This window comes from Kogia breviceps, chromosome 9, assembly GCF_026419965.1.
Source record: "Kogia breviceps isolate mKogBre1 chromosome 9, mKogBre1 haplotype 1, whole genome shotgun sequence".
Classification (NCBI taxonomy): domain Eukaryota; kingdom Metazoa; phylum Chordata; class Mammalia; order Artiodactyla; family Physeteridae; genus Kogia; species Kogia breviceps.
In genome coordinates, this window is record NC_081318.1 from 6,017,699 (window position 1) to 6,038,378 (window position 20,680).

The 20,680-nt window shown below is 51.4% G+C and overlaps 1 protein-coding gene and 1 pseudogene across 10 annotated transcripts in view; one reads left to right on the top strand and one right to left on the bottom strand.

Annotated features, from left to right (window-relative positions):
• LOC131762518 (GTP-binding protein Rheb) overlaps positions 1–20,680 on the top strand; it is an 82,585-nt gene that overhangs the window by 41,717 nt on the left and 20,188 nt on the right. For 6 of the 10 annotated variants that reach the window (XM_067041868.1, XM_067041867.1, XM_067041866.1 and 3 more), the window contains one exon: positions 636–717. In XM_067041868.1, coding sequence (XP_066897969.1) covers positions 636–717 — 82 coding nt within the window. Of the gene's footprint in view, positions 1–635; positions 718–1,190; positions 1,651–4,639; positions 4,730–6,532; positions 7,052–20,680 lie in introns of those variants that run through there. The other 4 variants (XM_059074140.2, XM_067041872.1, XM_059074141.2 and 1 more) reach the window with 3 other exon arrangements.
• LOC131762522 (diphthamide biosynthesis protein 3-like) lies at positions 10,117–10,513 on the bottom strand (annotated as a pseudogene).

Consider the following 20,680-nt stretch of genomic DNA (forward strand, 5'->3'; position numbering starts at 1 on the left):
AGCCTGCACGTCCGGAGCCTGTGCTCCGCAACGGGAGAGGCCACAACAGTGAGAGGCCCGCGTACCGCAGGAAAAAAAAAAAAAAGAGCGCAAACACTATAGAAAATTATCTTTAGATTCTTTTACCATTTTGCATAAAACAGACTCTAAAAAGACAGTGGTAGCGCTCATTTATTCAACAAGTAGTTTTCTGAGTCCCGGGCTTAGGATTAGAGCAGTGAACAGGGGAGGAGCCTGACACCCAGAGGAAGAGGCTCACCGGCTGAATGCCTGCAGGACTGCAGGGAGGGCCCTTTCGGGATTGCCCTGTCTTTGGGTGCTTATAGCCAAGCTGGCCTCAAAATAGTCAATTGTTGCAGACGCTGGAGCGTTGGCGTCCTGGTCTCCAAACTGTAAGAACTGGCTGGAGCAGGGGTAGCCACCCCATGAGGCAGCGTCCACTCTGTTCCCCAGCTTGGGGGGAACGGAAATGCCTCTCTGCATTACATATTGGATGAGAATATTGAGCTGAGCATATGTTTCTGCTTCATAAGGAAAACAGCTGGTTAAAGTGGAACCTGTTTCATAAATCAGTTGTAGATGTTTTATATAATAAAGAGCAAAGTACTTTAATTAGAATTTTCTATTTCCATCAGGGTGATCAGTTATGAAGAAGGGAAAGCATTAGCAGAATCTTGGAACGCAGCTTTTTTGGAATCTTCTGCTAAAGAAAATCAGGTACGTGTTTTTTAAACTTCATTTTGCCCTGCGTCCCATCATTCATGGGCATAAGTTCCTCTCAGTCAGCGTCTCACCACCGTCTCCATCACTCCTGTGCAGTCTTCACCCTTCCACTATTTCTAATGCCCATCTTTGGGTTGCTTTAGGACGATACTATTGATGTTTTAATTCAGTCAGTGTTCTACTTAAAATGGGACCTAGAATATTTGTAGGATAAATAGAAATTAATAGTAAAGGCAGTACTTCCTTTGAGAACATAGAGTCTTATTTTTGTTTCATACTAAAGGCTGGTACAGAAGTCGGCATAGAAAAGAAACAAGAATGATCTTACATCACTTTGGCAGTAATTTTGTACCCTTACCTCCCCTCCTTTTCTGTTGGGTGGAACTGAGTTAGATGCATGTGTTGTTTTAACACAGAAACTGTTAAGAACCATTTTACAAGCATTTTTCCCAATTTCGGCCCTGCAGATGTTCCTTTAAAGGCATATTCGAGGAAGGATGTCACTTCTGTTTCAGAAGGCTTCCCGTATCTCCTTTTCCCTTTTCCTCCGTGGCGTTAATTTAGGCTGAGAACGTCCAAGCGTGTCCCCTGCCTCCGTGTTCTCCCCGGGTTATTTCTGTTTGCCGCCATATTCACCTTCTGAAGCTACAAAGCAGACGATGTCACCCTCAACTAAAACTGTCAGTGGGTTTGCCCGTCATCTACGGAGCAAACCCCAAAGCCCTCGGCATGACGTCGAGTGCAGTGTGTGATTCGAACTTTGCCGGTTTCTTCTGTCACCGTATCCCTGTACTTTTCAGTCGCACTAAATTCCTCCCACTTCATTAAATACAAGCGGTACTTCCAGATGCCTCCCCTTTACTCTCATTCTTCTCTGACTTGAAATATCCTTTCTCTAATGAACTACATAAAGTATTTTCAACATGTGGTCTTGTTTGATCTTGCATTAAGATTAATTGGCTTTCATTTCTGTGAGGAAACTACAGTTCCTTGAGGGTGGCTGGCTCCATGTGGTTGAGGACAGTCAGCTGTTCCTCCCCAGCTCCGCCACCTTCCACCACTGAGACCCCAGCCCTCAAGCTTCTACTTACATTCCACTTCCTCCTGGACCCCTGCCTGATTCGTCCAGCTAAAATCAATAGTAGTTTCTTCTCTTTTATCCCCTTTAATTCATTCTCAGATTCAAGGCTGTATCACTGGCCTTCATTTTCTCCATGATGTCCGGCACAGTGGTTTTATATCTGCTAGGTGCTCGGTCAACCCAGGTTTCCCTTGATAGGCAGATCTGTTTGTCCCTGCGTCCCCAGGTGAGGGAAGTTAAATCTATACGATTGATTCCCAAGTTCCAGATAGCAAGAGATTTATCTGCATCCATTTCGTGCAGAGAGTGAGAATTCAGATAAGAAGAGCTGAGATAGTAAGAGATACCTGTACTGCTTAACTGAATTAAATCAGACATTCATTGGGTGTCTAATCTGTCCTTACGATCATCCAGTTGAACTGTCTCATTTTAGAGGTGAGGCGTTTTCAGATCCAGAGAGGTAAATAACTTTTCTAAGGTTACTCTATATTTCATATGGTATAAGAACTTGGACTAAATTTTAAATTTAACCCAAATTTAGTCCTCTCTTCTCTCCACCATGCTTTCTGATGGATGGGAAGAGAGGGCCTTGTGCATAACCAAAGTGTAATAGAGATTAGAGTGTTCCTGAGGGAGAGAGAGAGACCGTTCTGTATTTAAAAGTCTGTGTGTGAACCTTAAATGGAATCTGGTTCTAAAATCCCTCGTGTAAAAGACATATTTGGTGAATTGGGGAGATTTGGTTACGTTTTAGATATATTAGGGAAATGGTGTTAGTTGTCTTAGGTGTAATGATGGTGTTGGGATTATGAAGAGAATATCCTATTCTTAGAAAATGCAAACCACAGTATGTCGGGGCCAAGTTTCATAATGTCTGCAGCTCAGTGTCAGATGGGATAGATGGGGCAGGGGACAGAAGGAGAGCGAGCAAATACAGCAAAGAGGTTAACATTTGCTGAACTCAGATAGCAGGGCTCAGTGGTTATTATACAATTGTCCCCATTTTGCTGTATGCTTAAGAATTTGCATAATAAAAATTTGAAGGTGGTCAGAAGGTACAAACTTCCAGTTATAAAATAAAGAAGTCCTGAGGATATGACATACAGCATGGTGACTGGTTAACGATATATTGTATATTTGAAAACTGCTATGAGTAGATCTTAAAAGTTCTCATCACAAGAAACAAAAGTTTGTAACTATGTGTGACCAGACTTATTGTGGTGATCATTTCACACTATATACATCCATCAAGTCATTATGTTGTACACCCGGAACTAATACACGCTATGTGACAACTTTCTCCGTTTAAAATGGTTTTGACGTGGAGGAGTGAAGTTGAACGGCCCTGAGCTGTCTTTGGTTCTGCTTGCTAACTTCGCTCTGTTGTGTTTCTTTTTGGTGAAAACCTGCGGATCATCAGCAGTTTCACTGTTCATGTAGGTTCACAGAGCCCCTGTGCATTGTGTGTTACTGTTCTGTGCGTCTCTGGCAGTCACTTTATGACCCCTTCCAGCATCCTCAAAGGTATAGACACCTTATGGACCCGGCCTCGAATGTAATTAAGAGGGATTGCTTAGTAAGGCGTGTTGCCGCAGGTTAATTTATCTTTTGAGAGTGACCCAGAATGGTATGCTTAGGGTATGTTATTGAACTACTTTTTGGTCAGAGGATGCAGGCCTTTGCTCTATCTAGTTTATGTTATACTTTACCGTAGCTTAAGATTTTTAATATGGTTCTGGATAGATTTACTTTTTAACCTTTTAGTTTCCTTTAGAAGGTAGGATACTGCCTTTTCAGTACCCATATAAAAGATGAAATTGTTCTCAAGGCTTAAAGTTAAGATGAAAAAATTCCAACTGCTGTAATTCCTTTTTTGTCTGTGTGTGTGATGTGTGTGTGTGTGTGGTACGCGGGCCTCTCACCGCCGTGGCCTCTCCCGTTGCGGAGCACAGGCTCCGGACGCGCAGGCTCAGCGGCCACGGCTCACGGGCCCAGCCGCTCCGCGGCACGTGGGATCCTCCCGGACCGGGGCACGAACCCGCGTCCCCTGCATCGGCAGGCGGACTCTCAACCACTGCGCCACCAGGGAAGCCCTGTAATTCTTTTAAAGTTTTGATAAATTTAGTAGATTTATCTGATACTAACCAAAACTCTAAAAGAAGGCACGGGTGCGGTGACCTCAAACACCCCAGACAAGCTAGAAGATCAGATGACCCGCCTCACTGTTGTCTCGGTTACTTTAGCGCCTTCGTCAGATCAACACATACCTTATTCGACGTGAAATAATCCTTAAAGGCAGAAAGATTCTTGTACCCGAATTAGGTAAATACAGTGATGATATGCACGTCCTTGGAAAGAGGCAGTCCTGAGCAGTCGTCTAGACGCTCCTCAGCCCTCGGGTGTAGCTCTTGCCACGCCGCTCACCTTGCGGCAGAGAGTGTGCTGAGGACAGTCGGACCCTAAGCCCATCAGGTGGGGAGGAGCCAAGTAACCCTGCTCCCTGATGCTGAGAGGCGCGACTGACGCCCATCCTCGTGGCGCTAGGGCGCCCGCTACTCTGGTCTGTGTAGGAGGAGGAGAGAATTTGTGTGGTGGAGAGACAGCCACATCAATAGCCACGTGATCAGAGACCAGTCTTTGTGGACTGCTCCGATTTTTTACTGATAAATTTTCAAATGTAGCTTTGTATTCGCAAAAGTCCAGTATTTTAAAATAAACTGTCCTCAGTGGAGTTCAGTCAGATTGGTTGATTACAAAGTGCACAGTGGTAAAACTTATCAAGTCAGTGAGAATACTGCACTTTGACTATTACTGAACTATGGGATGTGTTTGCAGTTCTGGCTTATTTTCTGTGGAGGCCTTCACAAATTGTATTTCAGCAATTTGATGGAAGAGAATGCATTTTGACAGAGTCAGATCACACAGGTAATCCAGGAGACTGCTAAGATTTATCTAGAAAGCCAGATTCCAGGCATGCTGTATTTTTTTGGTAAGAGTTGGGCATGCATCTTTCCACACATTTTTCTGTGCTTTTTTTTTTTTTTTTGGCTGCGTTGGGTCTTCATTGCTGTGCTCAGGCTTTCTCTAGTTGTGGTGAGCGGGGGCTACTCTTGGTTGCAGTGTGGGCTTCTCATTGCGGTGGCTTCTCGTTGCGGAGCACAGGCTCTAGGCATGCAGGCTTCAGTAGTTGCAGCATGCAGGCTCAGTAGTTGTGGCTCGCGTGCTCTAGAGCGCAGGCTCAGTAGCTGTGGCACGTGGGCTTAGTTGCTCCGTGGCGTGTGGGATCTTCCCTGACCAGGACTTGAACCCGTGTCCCCTGCATTGGCAGGTGGATTCTAAACCACTGCGCCACAAGGGGAGCCCTCCCTGTGCATTTTTTTAGGATGAAATAAATAACAACTTGCCTGCATAGTCGTGGGAGAGGAGGGGAATTGGTAGTGCAGAAAGGAGGGTGCTTGCTGAAGTCAGTGGCCTCGATTAGACAGGCGAGGTGGGCCTGGGGCTGGCTAGGGCTCACTTAGGGGTGCCTCCTTTGTGCCAGCAGGAAAGAGGGAACCAGAGTAGATGAGAGCAGATCCAAGGGCATGGTCATTGGTGGACAGAGTGTGGAGAGCTCGCTTATGAATGCTTCTTCTGTTCTCCCAGCGAAATGTAGAAGCCAGTCGTCAGCCGAGGGTGAGGGCGGGGAGGAGGTTTAGCGACCCCAGTGGAAGGAAGAGGCACGACGCCTTCATCCTGAGGGCTGACTGGACCCCTGGGGCAGCAGGGGTCCCCTTTGGGGTCAGGGTCCCGGAGGTGTGTCCGCTGTGTGGCGCAGGCGGCGAGCGGGCGGACAGGTGGCAGGGAAGGGAGCAGGAGGACGGTGATGCCCTGGGCTCATCTCCGCTGGCCCGGGAGGCGAGAGCAGGAAGATGGGGGCTGGAGGGGGGCGGCTGCTTGGTGATGACAAGGTCTGGGTGCTGCCCTGCAAGGCTTTTGAAAACAGGAGCACTTTTGGATTATCACAATGACCACATTTAAAGGACAGGCCCACGTGAGGATTTCCTGCCCTAAATGATAGTGATCCCTGGGGCTGAGAGGTGCGGTTGGGAGAGAGAGGAGGTCCCCAGCGGGTGTGCAAGGCCAGGTGGCGCGAGTGGTGGCAGAGGTGGAGCCGCTGCCCCGGAGGAGGGGGGTGAGGCCAGGGGTGACTCGGGGCTCTGAGTGGCCGAGAGGAAACAGGCTCGGAGGGCACGGGTGTCATCCCGCCGCCTAAGAGTCAGAGCTGAGAGTTTTCAGGAAGTGGGAGGGGAAGGGGTGTGACAGGCAGGGGGTGGGGTGTGGAGCCAGGCGAGAGAGCCCCTGCCGTGCTGTGGTCCCAGAGCACCCACGGGTGAGGGGGGTGAGCCAGCAGGGGATACTCCACCCTGGAGGCCCAGAGGCGCTGCAGGAGGCGGAGTAGGTGGGAGCCCGGGACGATGGCTCCTGGGGCTTCCTGTGACTGATGAAAACAGGGCTCAGAAGTGTGATTTGAGGTTAGTTCCGGTGGTCTGCAGTCACCAGGTGGGGGGAGGGGAGGGAGGAATCCCAGGCTTCTGCGGCCCCGAGGCCGCCTCTGTGGCCTCCACACCTGGACCTCCACGTGCAGGGCAGGCCGTGGGCCTTCTCCAGCCCCGCCAGCAGTATCAGTGTTCCTCATGGCTCCGCCTTGAACGCTAACATTGTCATTGGTTTTCTCTTTGGTTTCAGACTGCTGTTGATGTTTTTAGAAGGATAATTTTGGAGGCAGAAAAAATTGATGGGGCGGCTTCACAAGGAAAGTCTTCCTGCTCAGTGATGTGATCCTGCTGCAAAACCGGGGGCGCTGGGAACCGGGCCGGCCGGCCCGAGGAAGCAACCTGCCCATTATCCTCTAAGATAAACTCTGCTTCATTTCTCTTCTGTTAACCTGCAAGATTTCATTTGGGTCAGAGCTTCTCCCCCAGCCCCTCCTTTCAGATCATGTTAAACTCTGACTCGGTCCAAATGAGTTCACTTCCATTTTCAGATTTTGAGCAATCATATTTTCAATTTATATATTGTATTTCTTAATAATATTATGACCAAGAATTTTATTGCATTAATTTTTCAGTGTAGTTTGTTGTTTAAAATAATGTAATCATCCAAATGATACATATTGTTACACTACTATTAACTAGGCTTCAGCGTGTCAGTGTTTATTTCATTGTGTTAAATGTACACTTGTAAATAAAACAGCTGCAAACCCTAGTCGTCGTGCTACTCAGAGTGGCTTTTAAAGAAGAAAACCTGTCCTGAGGGCTTCTTTCCCTGCCTCCCAGGAGGCCCCAGGTCGGACTCCAGGAGCCAGTGGAGGATGTGGCTGCAGACAGGCGAGTGGCCCGCCAGGCGGCTGCAGGCAGCTGGGGTAGAGTGCCCGAACTGGGGGCGTTCCTGTTGACTAAAGCCGAGTGACTTTGGGGGGTCTGTGAGGGGAGTTGCTCCCCAGTGATGGCTGTTCTCCCCACCCTGGTTGCAGTGTTTCATGCGGGCAGCGCTGCAGGCTTGCTTAGAGCCTTCTGGCCACCCTCTTGCGTGTCTCTTAGCTGCTTGAAGAGAAGAGGTACTGGCCCTCCTTTTACTTAGCTTGGTGTCCACGGCCGACAGGATCGGACTTCGAAAACAGATTGGCCCGTCACTATCGCAAAACCTCCAGGAGTTTAAAGGATGGGGAAGGTTGCCTGGTAAGTGTCCTGTGTCAGGGCTTCATGAACCTCCCTCAGACCCGGACTGCCTGCCTCCCGTTCTGCCAAGAGCAGCTTTGAGGGAGAATCGGGGATTTCAGTTGCCTGGTGGCCATCACCTCGACTCGAAGAGTTCAAGTTGAGCGAAATTTTTTTAAATGATGTTCCTTCCCAGTTAAAATTTCACAGGGCCATTTCTAACATTTAGGGGAATGTTATTGAGTCTATTGATAAAATATAATAGTGCTTTGTAACTGATTTTTTAATGAAAAATTATGTTTCTAGAATATGCCATTATGGACTTCCCTGGTGGCGCAGTGGTTTGAGAATCCACCTGCCAATGCAGGGGACACCAGTTTGAGCCCTGGTCCGGGAAGATCCCACATGCCGCGGAGCAACTAAGCCCGTGCGCCACAATACCGAGCGTGCGCTCTAGAGCCCGCGAGCCACAACTGCTGAGCCTGCACGCCACAATTACCTAAGGCCGTGTGCCTAGAGCCCGTGCTCCGCAACAAGAGAAGCCACCGTAATGAGAAGCCAGCACACCGCAACCAAGAGTAGCCCCTGGTCGCCACAACTAGAGAAAGCCCGCGCGCAGCAATGAAGGCCCAACAGGCCAACAATTAATTAATTAATTTTTTGAAAAAGAATATGCCGTTATTTTGAATCTTTATAGTGTTTGTGTCTAATCATTCCGGGATGAAATTTGAGCCTTAGAAGACCTCCACCAAATACTTTTTAAATCAAAATAAGTTTTAGCAATGTAGTATCATTACTTATTAACAGGGTTTATTCTTAGGCCTAATATGTGTCAGTACTCACTGGATGGAACCACATTAAATCTGGATTCAGTTCATCCGGGCAACATTTTACATCTGATAAGTTATTTCTATGTAAATGGAATCTGGGGGCAGCCTGTTTTTACTGGCAGCTACAGTTTGACTCGCGGAATGTCCTCTAGGCCTAGCTGCCCTGTTGGGCGGTGATGTGGATCTTTTTACATGGTGTGGCTCAGCTGTTCATTCAGATGTTTTCTGAGCATCTGCTGTGTGCTACACACCGTTGTAAGTGCCATGGACACAACAGAACTCTGCACCCTGTAGGACTCACGTCTGACCTTTTGCCCCTTGAATAGCACAGGGTGGGCAGTCCTGCTTCCCAGGGCAGTGACCCATCCACAAGACGGTTGATTGGATCATCTGATGGGCTGAGCTTGTGATGTGTTCCGAGTGTGATGTTGCGGAGAGGTACTCTCCAGTGGTGGGGAGCATGTGACCTGGGGGTGGTGGAAGGCAGGCAGCAGTACCTCTTTTGCTTTGCTTCACGTCCACCCTGTGAAGCAGGTGCTGCCCTGTGTACAGTGAGGAAACTGCCTTAGAGGTGTCAGCGACAGTAACTGCATTTCTCTGTGCCAGCGATGCTAAGGGTGTGTTATCTGAGCCTTCTGAAGAAATTCTTATAACTGCCAGGTTTGACGTAAATGTCGTTATTTAATAGCGTATTTCATCACTCCTAAGACCTTTCCTTACATTTTAGCGTTTGTTTTTTTTTTTTTCCGATTTGAAATTTTCTTTTAAGTTCGGATGGGAAATTAAGAACACTTCCGGGACTTCCCTGGTGGCGCAGTGGTTAAGAATCCGCCAGCCAGTGCAGGGGACACGTGTTCAATCCCTGGTCCGGGAAGATCCCACATGCTGCGGAGCAGCTAAGCGCGTGCGCCACAACTACTGAGCCTGCGCTCCAGACCCTGCGAGCCACAACTACTGAAGCCCGCGTGCCACAACTACTGAAGCCCGCGTGCCACAACTACTGAAGCCCGCGCGCCACAACTACTGAAGCCCGCGCACCTAGAGCCCGTGCTCGGCAACAAGAGAAGCCACGGCAATGAGAAGCCTGCGCACCATGATGAAGAGCAGCCCCGGGCTTCCCTGGTGGCGCAGTGGTTGGGAGTCCGCCTGCCGATGCAGGGGACACGGGTTCGCGCCCCGGTCCAGGAAGATCCCGTGTGCCGCAGAGCGGCTGGGCCCGTGAGCCATGGCCGCTGAGCCTGCGCGTCCGGAGCCTGTGCTCCGCGACGGGAGAGGCCACAACAGTGAGAGTCCCGCGTACCACACACACACCCACACCCACACCCACAAAAAGTAGCCCCCACTCGCCGCAACTAGGGAAAGCCCGCGCGCAGCAACGAAGACCCAACGCAGCCAAAAATAAATAAATAAATAAATATCCTTCTAAAAAAAAAAAAAAAACTATAAAAAAGAGCACTTCCAGTTCAAAGTTCTAAGCACAAAATTCAGGTGTGTCATGTGGTGGACTTGCTTCTTCAACTGGAGGTGAACTTGGCAGCCGATGGAAAGAATCCATACTAACGGGCTTCCCTGGTGGCGCAGTGGTTGAGAATCCGCCTGCCGATGCAGGGGACACGGGTTCGTGCCCTGGTCCGGGAAAATCCCACATGCCGCGGAGCGGCTGGGCCCGTGAGCCATGGCCGCTGAGCCTGAGCGTCCGGAGCCTGTGCTCCACAACGGGAGAGGCCACAACAGTGAGGCCCGCATACCACAAAAAAAAAAAAAAAAAAAAAAAGAATCCACACTAACAAACAGCAAACTGCAAAATGATTGTCCCCGTGAAGAAGCCAGTAACTTTGCATCTGATTTTTCTAGCTTGGCTCATTCTCCAAAGTTTAGGCTCTGTGGTCCCAAGTCCAGCATTTAACTAGTTCTCTGTTGGGGGAAGGGGCTGGGACTGTCCCTCCACATGTAAACTGATCTTTGTCATAAATCACTTTTATAATGAGAGAGCAGCCAGGGCGCGTCGCCACATCTTCCCCATTCTCCATATCTTCCTTGGTGATGCAGAGGTTATCCCCACATGGGCAGGGATAGAAGTACGTCTCCGAGTCCTCGTCATATTGGAAGTCCTCGATCTCCACCTCATGAGACACTGCCGTCGTCACTGGGGCCAGGAGAGGTCTTGTCACCTCCGCCATTTGGGCATGTTAGTGGGACACACAATGCAGTCTTAGATTCATTGAAGTCCAGTAGGTGTGAATACAAAACTCGGTGTATATCCAAGGCTATTTTGCAGCTCATCATACCAAGTGTAAGATCACAGGACACATTGAAATTAATGGGATGGAATTTTGTGAAAGCTAAATGGTTCACTCCCCACCCCCTCTAGACTGCTGTGTCTCCCCGCCGTGTCACTGATGCTGCTCTTGCCTGAATTGCTCATCACCTCCTTGTCACCAAGTCCAGTCGGTATCTCCTGGCCTCTCTCCTGGGCCTCCGGCAGCATTGCACGCGGTTGGTGACTCTTCTCTTGGAAGGTCTCTGTTTCCGCCTTCTGGTCTTCCTCCCAGCTCACCGTGGCTGCCTTAGTCTCCTTGGCTGCTGCCTCCTCTGTTAACCTCTCAATGGGCCATTTTTCCTTCTCCCCTTCCTTGATTTCATCCTGTCACATAGCTCTCGCTGCTGTGTTTCCTGAAGACCACAATTCATTTCTCCCACCCTGACCTCTGTGGGCTCCAGGCTTGGCTTCTCTTAGATGTCTCATAGGCATCTGAAATTTGTCACGCCCAAATTCTTTTTTTTTTTTTTTTTTGCGGTACGCGGGCCTCTCACTGTCGTGGCCTCTCCCGCTGCGGAGCACAGGCTCCGGACGCGCAGGCGCAGCGGCCACGGCTCACGGGCCCAGCCGCTCCGCAGCAGGTGGGATCTTCCCGGACCGGGGCACGAACCCGTGTCCCCGGCATCGGCAGGCGGACTCTCAACCACTGCGCCACCAGGGAAGCCCCCACGCCCAAATTCTTGAGTTTCCCTAAAAACGTGGTCTCCCCTGGACCCTGCTTCAGGAAATGACACCATTATCCACTAGATGCTAAAGCTAGGAGTTTGGGAGCCATCCTCTACCTCTTCCCTTGTGTCCCCTCCCAGCCAATCCATCAACAAATCCTAAGGGCCCTGCCTTCAAATATATTTTGACCACTTTTCTCCATCTTCACTGCATACCAGTCTCTAACACTGTGCACACCCTCCAAATCATTTACTGCAGCCCAAGTCAATTTTTTTTTTTTTTTTTTTTTTTGCCACACCTCATCACTTGTGGGGTCTTAGTTCCCCTACCAGGGGTCAAACCTGGGTCCACGGCAGTGGAAGCCCAAGTCTTAACCCCTGGACCACCAGGGAGTTCCCCAAGTGGACTTGTTTAAAACATAAATTGTTTTGTGTCACCCCCTTGCTTAAAACCCTTTAGTAATAATTGTGCCTGCCCAGGGTCTCTAGGGCATCTCATTCTCCAGCCTTTCTTGTTAAAAGAAGAGGTTTTTTGTTCATTTGTGGTTGCTTAGATGTCAAATAAATTGCCTAATTGTTTTTGACAGACACCCCCAGGGAAAAGGCAGTCAGGTCAAAGACAAGCCTTGCAGATGGCGTTTTCCAGGGAACTACCAGACGCTGCAGATGACGACAGTTTTCTGATCAGGGGGCCGAGAAAGCACCAGCCCCATCCTGACCCTGCATGCAGCTGCTAAGGAGCGGTCTGGCAATAGGGCAAGTGACAGTGCCACAAATCTCGCTGTGCTGAGAATCAGCCGGTTTCCTTAAACCCCCCTGGATTTGGTGCAAGCCTTTAATCTCCAGACCTATGAAAAAGTGATATCTTTGGACAGTTTTTTGCCAGTGTTCTCACTGAGTTCTTGAAGGGTCTTCCTGCGCTCTCCCCAATGGTGACCCTCCAGGGTCTCTGCAGTAGCTGTTCTTCTGTTGAATGGATGAGTAGCTGAGCCCTCCCATGGGCGGCTTCCTAGACGGGTTCCGTGGAACTTGGCCTCTGTCTGCTGCAGGGTAGAGGAAATCCTCGCCATTCACACAGTGCACCGGGATAACCTTTCATCTTGGGTCCACCCCTTATCGGCTCCTAACAAGGAAGGAGTGCAGCTACCGGGCGCCCTACCATTGTTGGTGCAGCCAGCCTCGGACTCGGCTGGCAGCAGTCTTCGTTAACAGTAAGTCAGAGGACGCAGAATACGCCGCTGCCTTTTATTTTTTGATTTATTTATTTATTTTTGGCTGCGTTGGGTCTTCGTTGCTGCGCGCGAGCTGTCTCTAGTTGTGGCGAGCGGGGGCTGCTCTTGGTCACGGTGCGCAGGCTTCTCATTGCGGTGGCTTCTCGTTGTGGAGCACGGGCTCTAGGCTCGCGGACTTCAGTAGTTGTGGCACGTGTACTCAGTGGTTGTGGCAGTAGTTGTGGCACGTGTACTCAGTGGTTGTGGCTCGCGGGCTCTAGAGCGCAGGCTCAGTAGTTGTGGCGCACGGGCTTAGCTGCTCCGCCGCATGTGGGATCTTCCTGGGCCAGGGCTCGAACACGTGTCCCCTTCATTGGCAGGCGGATTCTTAACCACTGCGCCACCAGGGAAGCCCCGTGCCTGCTGCCTTTTAGATGATCGGCTAAATGGAAACAAGGTTTGACAATTCTTGGAGAACTCTAGACTCCAGAGAAAAATATCTCCAGCTCCTGCGGGCTGCAGCCACATGTGAGAGGCTTGCTCGCAGAAGGCTTCTGGCTGCCCTGGTGACTCCAGTTGACCAAGACTGTTGTGCCATGAAGGCTGTGCCAGCAGGAAACCAGGGCGCCTTCAGAAGCATTCTCAGAGAATTCCAGAATCACCCCACTCCTTCACCTCTCCAAGAGCAGACAATTTTACATTAAGCCAAAAAACTTTACATTGAGTAACACTTTTGTGTTACCCATCCTTATTACCTTTCCGTACCTTTGACAGCTTCCTAGAATGACCTGGGGAAGTCAGCTCTGGAGTTAGGACTGCAAAGATGCTGAGAGCTAACTTAGCATCTGTTTTCAGAGGAGGGGCCTGATCCCAGAGAGACCCCCCCCCCAACTCTTAGTTCATGGTTCGCACCACTGCATGTGTGAACGCAACCCCAATATCCACAGGGAACCCCGAATAAATACAGCCTCGGACTAAGACTCAGAAGGTAGCCGTTGTGGTCCCATCTCTGCAGCTAGTGCGTATCTTTGGGTAACTTCTTCATAGTCTCTGGTCTTGATTCCTGCACCTAGGAAACCTCCCTTTGTCAGGGATTGTTGTAATGGACCCAAGTATGAAAACCTTCGCTGTTCCCAAAGCCCAAATACAAGTGCAGACCGCTGTCCTGCGGATGCTGAGCTGACCCAGACCCCCGGCCTGAGTTTTCCACCTGACAGCAGGGCCCCCACTGCTTTCTGAAGCTGCCGAGGTGCCCAACTGTGCGTCTCCCGCCGTAGTCGGTGACTCCGAATTCCGGCAGTGCTGCCGTCTCATCACGGAGCTGCACATCCAAAAAGGCAAGATGGAGAATCACAAATTACTTCCACAGCAAGTTCACCACACACACACACACACACACACACACACACACACACACACAAAGTTTCCTTCCAGTCCGGCCCAACGTATCAAGGACACATGATAATAAAAGACATGTGGGTCTGCCACAGTTCACGGCCACATGCACTGAAGGTCCCTCTGGACCCACAGGGCTCAGTCCCACACACGCCCCGTCGAACGCTGTGGCCGTGCAGTGGATGAGCCCTGGTCGGGGGACAGACAGCTTGTTCCTTCTGATTCCGAGTGGGGACCTCAGTCCTTCCTCTGAGGACGTCATCACGCTCAAAGGCCCCTCCAGCTCCCACGTTCTATTACAACCTGGGAAATGGCCTTGGCTCTTTTTTTTTCTTCTTTTTTTTTTTTTTTGGGGGGGGGGGGGCAGCTTGCAGGATCTTAGTTCACCAACCAGGGATCGAACCCACGCCCTTGGCAGCGAAAGCACGGAGTCCTAACCACTGGACCGCCAGGGAATTCCCAGCTCATCTTTTTAAGTGATGAATTTTCTCAAGAAATAGCATAGGATCCTGGAAATATTATGGCCTCAGCAATCAAGACCTTTCACCCAGTTCTTACTGCTGCCCAAGAAAGGCCCGGGCAGAGCTTTGATTTATTTCTTCCAAAAACAAAGCAGCCCCTTCCCGGCTGCCGCTCCCACAGGGAGAGCCGCCCGCCCTCCGCAAGAGTCGCTGGCTTCCTAGTGTTTTATCATTTTAGTCCCTCCTCCCATCATTACCAGATCAACGAAGAATCCAAGTAAATCCATACGGTAATCTCTGGCTTTTCTATGCGCATTGCTGTGAGATTGACATGTCCTGAACTTTACCCTAAATGGCTTAAGCAGAGTGCCAGCCTGGTGTTGACAGCTGGTGCAGCTGGAAAGGTTACATTCCTCGGCCCTGACGTGTGGATTTGTATTATCCCAGAGCAGAAATCATTCAGAGGCACAACCTTTTCTGTGCCTGTAACTGGAGCATTGCGTGACGTAAAATGATGGAAACAGCTCCAAATCGGCCACCGACTCCCCTGTGATGCCTGCGGGGGCGGCTCATCTGCTGGCCACTGGTTCTCAAACTCTGACATGTTCCAGAGCCACCTGGAAGGCTCGGGAAGGCACAAGGGGTGGGGGTGGGGGGCTCATGCCCAGAGTTTCTGATTCCGCAAAGACATCTGGATTTCTGGCAAGTTCCAGGGCTGCTATTACTAGCGGTTCAGGGACCACATTTTGAGAACCGTTTAGGCAATGATACCTAAGAATGAGGGGGGACCCCAGGTAGGAGTTCTATGACTACAGGACTTCAGAGCATTCTGAGTGACAAACCGCCCCGGTTTGCCTGGGACTTGAGGGGCACTGAATTCTGTCCTCTAAAAATCTATGTTGTAGCTGCTCCCCAGCACCTGTGAATGTGACCTCATCTGGAAATAGGGTCTTGGCAGACACAGTTAGTTAGGATGAGGTCATACTAGAGTAGCGTGGGTCCTGAGCCAATGACTAGTGTCCTTATAAAAAGCGGAAATCTGGACTCGGAGAGACAGATCCGCGGAAGGAAGAACGCCATATGAGGACAGAGGCAGAGACTGGAGTGATGCAGTTACACGCCAAGGGACGCCAAGGGGTGCCAGCCGCCACCAGAAGCTGGGAGAACATGGAACTGATTCCCCTCTGAGCCTCCAGAGAGGAACCAAGCGTGCCAACATCTGGATTGCAGACTTCTGGCCTCCGTATCTGGGAGAGAACACATTTCTGTTGTTCTAAGCCACCCCATTTGTGGTACTTGTTGTGGCCGCCCTCGGGGGTCCCACAAGGTCACACTTTCACTTTGGAAACCAGGACAGTCCCTGGCAAACCAGAGCGAGCTGGTCCCTGTAAGCATGATCAAGCTAAGTTCCCACAGCTGGAACTCTGAGGGTTACAGAGGAGGAAGCTGACGCTCCGAGAAGTTGTGACCTGCTGTCCTTGGTCCACTCGGGCCATGCTCACAGAACACCACAGACTGGGTGGCCCCTGACAAGGAGGTTTTTCTCTCTCACCGTTGGAGGCTGGGAAGTCCAAGGTCAAGGAGCCGGCAGATTGGGTGTCGGAGAGGCCTGCCTCCTGGCTCACAGGCACGGTCCTCATGTGATGGGGGGGATGAGGGAGCTCTCCGGGGTCTCCCTTAGGCACAGGCACATTCGTGAGCCTCCACCCCTATGACGGTGCACGTCCCGAAGACCCCAGCACCTAACACCACCACACTGGGGCTTAGGATTTCAACCTATGAATTCGGGGGATGCAATCATTCAGCCTGTGACGCCTGCCAAGGGCCACCTCGCATTCGTGTGAGGACCAAGACTAGAACACGAGCCTTCCGAAAGTGGACCACAGCCCCCGATGTCACGTGCACATGAATGCGTACACACGTGTGCACTGTGGGGACGCACCCCGCAGGCCTGCAAGACCGAAGAGCGAGCCCAGAGTCAGCAACAGAGACGTCAGTGGTCTGATGGATGGGGGTAGCTTACACGTCTGAAGCAAGGTCCCGGAGCGACACCCCGCCGTGTGAGGCCGACAGTGGCGGCAGCCTTCGCTTCCGCTTCCGGTGGGGAAGGGGAGATGACCGCTTATGGGGGCAATTGACAGCCAGGTTGGCTCATTAGTTACCAGGGAAACCATCAGACGGGCACACCCCTCACCGCTCCTTTGATAAGAACAATCACCAGCTGGGGCCTGGGGCACGTACATAGGAAGCTCAGTCTTGTGCATAGGGTGTAGGTGAAGCAGGCCCTAGTCCGGAAGGGGATGGACAGAGAGCAAGAGGACTGCCATCGCGAGAAGCCTGACCGTACGGCACATACGTGAGCGTGTGAGCCGCACTGCAGCCTCAGGCTGGGGTGGGGGGCTTCGTGCAGAGGCAGACTGAGTGGGTCGGGGGCAGACCTCGATTTTACATTTCTGACGAGTGCAACGTGATGCCGATGCTGCCGGAAGCTGCCTGGGTTATACAACCCCCTCGGGAAGATGCAGCCCTGGGATAAAGAAGTGACCTCGGGCTGACTGCTGGGGAGGGTGGAGGACCCACGTTGTCGCCCTTGCTCTGGCACTGGGGGGACAATCCACATTTCTGGATTCACCTTTTTCCATGTGCAAAATGAAGAAGCAGTTGAGCCCAGTCGGTTGTTTCCACTTACGCCTGTTTCTCGAGCTGGATTCTGGTGTTCCACTACAGAATGAACATTGCTTTAGACAAAAATTTTATTTCAATCTCGAGGTTGTTTTTCCCAACGATTTTTCTTAAACAGGTGACACCTGCAGCCAGTTGTCCATGTGACTTAACCCCAAATAAGCCCCTATTTTAGGGGCTGCCGGTGCGTCCGGGGATGAGGGTGAGGATGAGGGTGGGGCGAGGTGGGTCTCTCTTAAGTTGAGACCCGCTGGGCCGGAGCCCGAGCCTCGGCCCGGCCCGGCCCCGCCCCGCCCTGGCCCCGCCCCGGCCCCGCCCCGGCCCCGCCCCGGCCCCGGCCGCGTTTGCTCTGTCGCCCCCTGGAGTCCGAGGAAGGCATGGACTCTGCGCCCTTTTACTCCGCATTCCTGACCCGCTACAGCCCGTACTGGGGTGTAGGTTTCCGAGGCCCTGCCCTAGTGACAAGCTTGTCCATGGTTTCTTCTCTCACCTTCCGAGATTCCTTTTCGGGTTTTCGGGGTGAAGGGCGATCGGAAAGCGGGGGACTCCGCAGGAGAGGGAGAGGAGCCCGACGCTGGCGTGGGGGGCGGTGCTCCGCGTGTTAACATCTCAAAGCTCCGCAAGGAAGCGGGTGTGAGAGATGTCACGCGGCGGCCCCGGGTCCCAAGTCCACGCGCGCACGCGCCACGGCCCCCGCTCGCCACAACTAGAGAAAGCCCGCGTGCAGCAACGAAGACCCAACGCAGCCAAAAAATAAATGAATTACTTTTCAAAAAAGAAAAGAAAAGAAAAAGGAGGAGAGTGGAGATCGCAGCCCGGTCCTAACTGCTCACTCTTACCTGCTGTTGAAACCCCATAGCAGGGCTGGGGAGGAGGAGTTTCTTTGTCCCTCTCCCAGCTTAGGCGACTGGGACTCAGGGCCAAAAGGCAAGACCACAGTGGGCGTGACTCGGTGGGGTGCTCCTTCCTGCCGTCACAGCAGGCCCGGGGCTTGTGGATCTCGGGACACCTGAGCCCTGCTCGGGGGGGAGGGGGGGGGGACAGTGGCGGGTGACACAGGGAGAGACAACACAGCTGCCCTCTGCCCGGGACGGAGCAGACACCAGCCCTCTCCCGTCCCAAGTGGCCAGGACATCCCCTGTGGTGACATCCGTCTGCGCTAATGAACAAGAGGGGACCAACGCTTCTCCCCTTGGACAGCACGCAGTAGCCACATCGCTAATTCCTCGCAGGCCGGGCCCCCTCTGTGACAGCCAGGCTGCGTGACTCCTGTTGGATCTTCCCACATCACCCTCACTCTTGTGGGGGCCACCTTGGCGGGTACTAAGGTGCAGAGAGGGACAGTAAGGAAGGAGAAGTGGGGAGGGGAAGCCGGGTCTGCAGGGCCCTGAGGGGTGAGGGTGACACAGAGGGAGGAGAGGTTGCAGGTGGCAGCCGGATTCAGGAGTCGGGTCGCTGGGCAGGGCATGGAGTGGGTTTCAGAGGAAGAAGATGGATCAGGTTTTAAACATCTTGACCTTGAAGGACCCTGGCATCTGGGTGTGGGCGGAGATGCCCGGGAGGCAGTTGGGTCCTCAGCCATGGAGCTCGGCAGAGTAGTCTGGGCTGGAGATCATGACTTGGGGGCCATGGGGGCTGCTAGCCCCTGGGGAGAGGCTGTAGAAGGAGGAGGTGTGTGAGGGTGGGCCTGAAGTGGGAGGGAGGTGCAGGTGAGTTTCCAGGCAATCACTGGTGTCCCTGCTACGTGGAGAGGCACGGTACCACCCCTTCGGTCCAGCCCCTGGGGTGAGGTGGGTCCCCCTTTGAGAGGACAGTTTCCTTGGTGGAAAAGAGGGCAGTTACTGAAGCCAGAGGGAGTGGACTATTTTTGTGGCAGGTGACGAATGAAAATATAAGACAGGGTTGCAGTGTTGGGATGAAAGAGGACTCTTTTAATACAGTTGTTATTTTTTAGGTATAATTTACACACAATACTAATTTACATACCTCTGGACCATGCACTCTCTGACCTGCTTCCCATCACTGAAGATTTGTTCTACCTTTTGTCCAGATTTCAAATAGAATCATCCAATGTGCAGCCTTTTCTGTCTGCCTCCTTCAGCTCAGTGTAATGGTTTGGAGACTTTTCTTTGCTGTTTTCTTTGCTTTTCGATGTGTATCAGTAGTTCGTCCCTTCTTCCTGCTGAGGGTTGTTCCCCTGTCTGGGTGAACTGTGATTTCTTTATCTGTTGAAGGAGGCCGGGCGCTCCCACGTTGGGGCGATCAGGAGTGAGCTGCTGTGAGCGACGTGGGCTAGTCTTTGGCGAACGTTCTCATTGCTCCTGGGTAAGCAGCAGGTCGCACGGTAGGTGTACCTTAGCTGTATAAAAATACGTTTCTGCAAGTGGCCGCAGGGTTTTACATCCCTGCCAGCAGCTCAGGAGTGTCCACCTGCCCTGCATCCTCACCAAGACCTATAATTGGTTGTCTCTTTAAATTTCTGCCATTCTAATGAGATATAGTGATGTCTCATTGTGCTTTGAATTTGCATTTGAGGGGGAGCTTCTAAAGGATGGGCATATTCTTGGCCTTTGAGGCATTAGGTCAGGAAATGTTGAAGACTTAGGTGAAGGAGGGAGAACCGGAGGAGCAAAGTCCAAAACAAGAACAGGAATAGACAAGCTGGGCATCCTTGGAAAACTGCCAAATGCTGAAGGAATGTTAACATTGTATATCTGTAGGGGTTAAGGGCATGGATTCTGGACTCACATCCCAACTCCACTGCTTACGTGTTGTGTGACCTTGGGCAAGTTATTCACTTCTGTGCCTCACTTTCCACATCTAAGAAATGGGGGTAATAATACCTACCTCTTAAGATCGTTGAGAAAATTAAATGATATAATGTCTTCGTTGGCGCCTTACTGTGTAAACACTATGAGAGTCATTATTACTGTCCCCATTTTTGAATTTATTATAATTCTATGTCTGCCCACTACCTGGCCCCTAGCAATTTCCCTGGGAGGGAGGGGGAGGTGTAGTTACTGTAACCACCTCTAGGGGTCAGGCTTCAGCGCCTTTCACTTACCTAAGCAGCACAGTATTTGAGGCTAGGGTACGGGGGACCAGGGGATTCTTTCCAGGACCCAGGCGTCCAGCCTCTGCACTACCACCCTTTTCTTCCCTACCCCAATCCAATGTTCCCCCTTGGAGACCTCTGGCCCCTCTTTTGGGAGGGAGATGTCTTCTCATCATCTCCTAGAAGTGGATTTGAACTCGGGCAGAGAAGGGAACCCCTGGTCCGTGGGGCCTCACGCTGAGCAAGCCAGAGGATGTTTTCACCTCTCAACCCAGAAGGCTGAGGTCCCGGCTAGTCCACAGACAGGGCACAGATTCTGGCCAAAGGTCTTCCCTCCCTCCCTGTCCAACAAAAATGGGTCCCAGTCCAGTGGTTCAAGCCACAAACTGGGAAAGGTCTTCACATAATAGGTTAGATTACAGGTTTTAAAACACACATGGACACAACAGAGGCACAGATGACAGGTTAACACACACAAAAGCAAAGGAACAGATAACAGACTAATAGACATACCACAGAGGAATAGATAACAGATTAACACACACACATCAGTCAGGA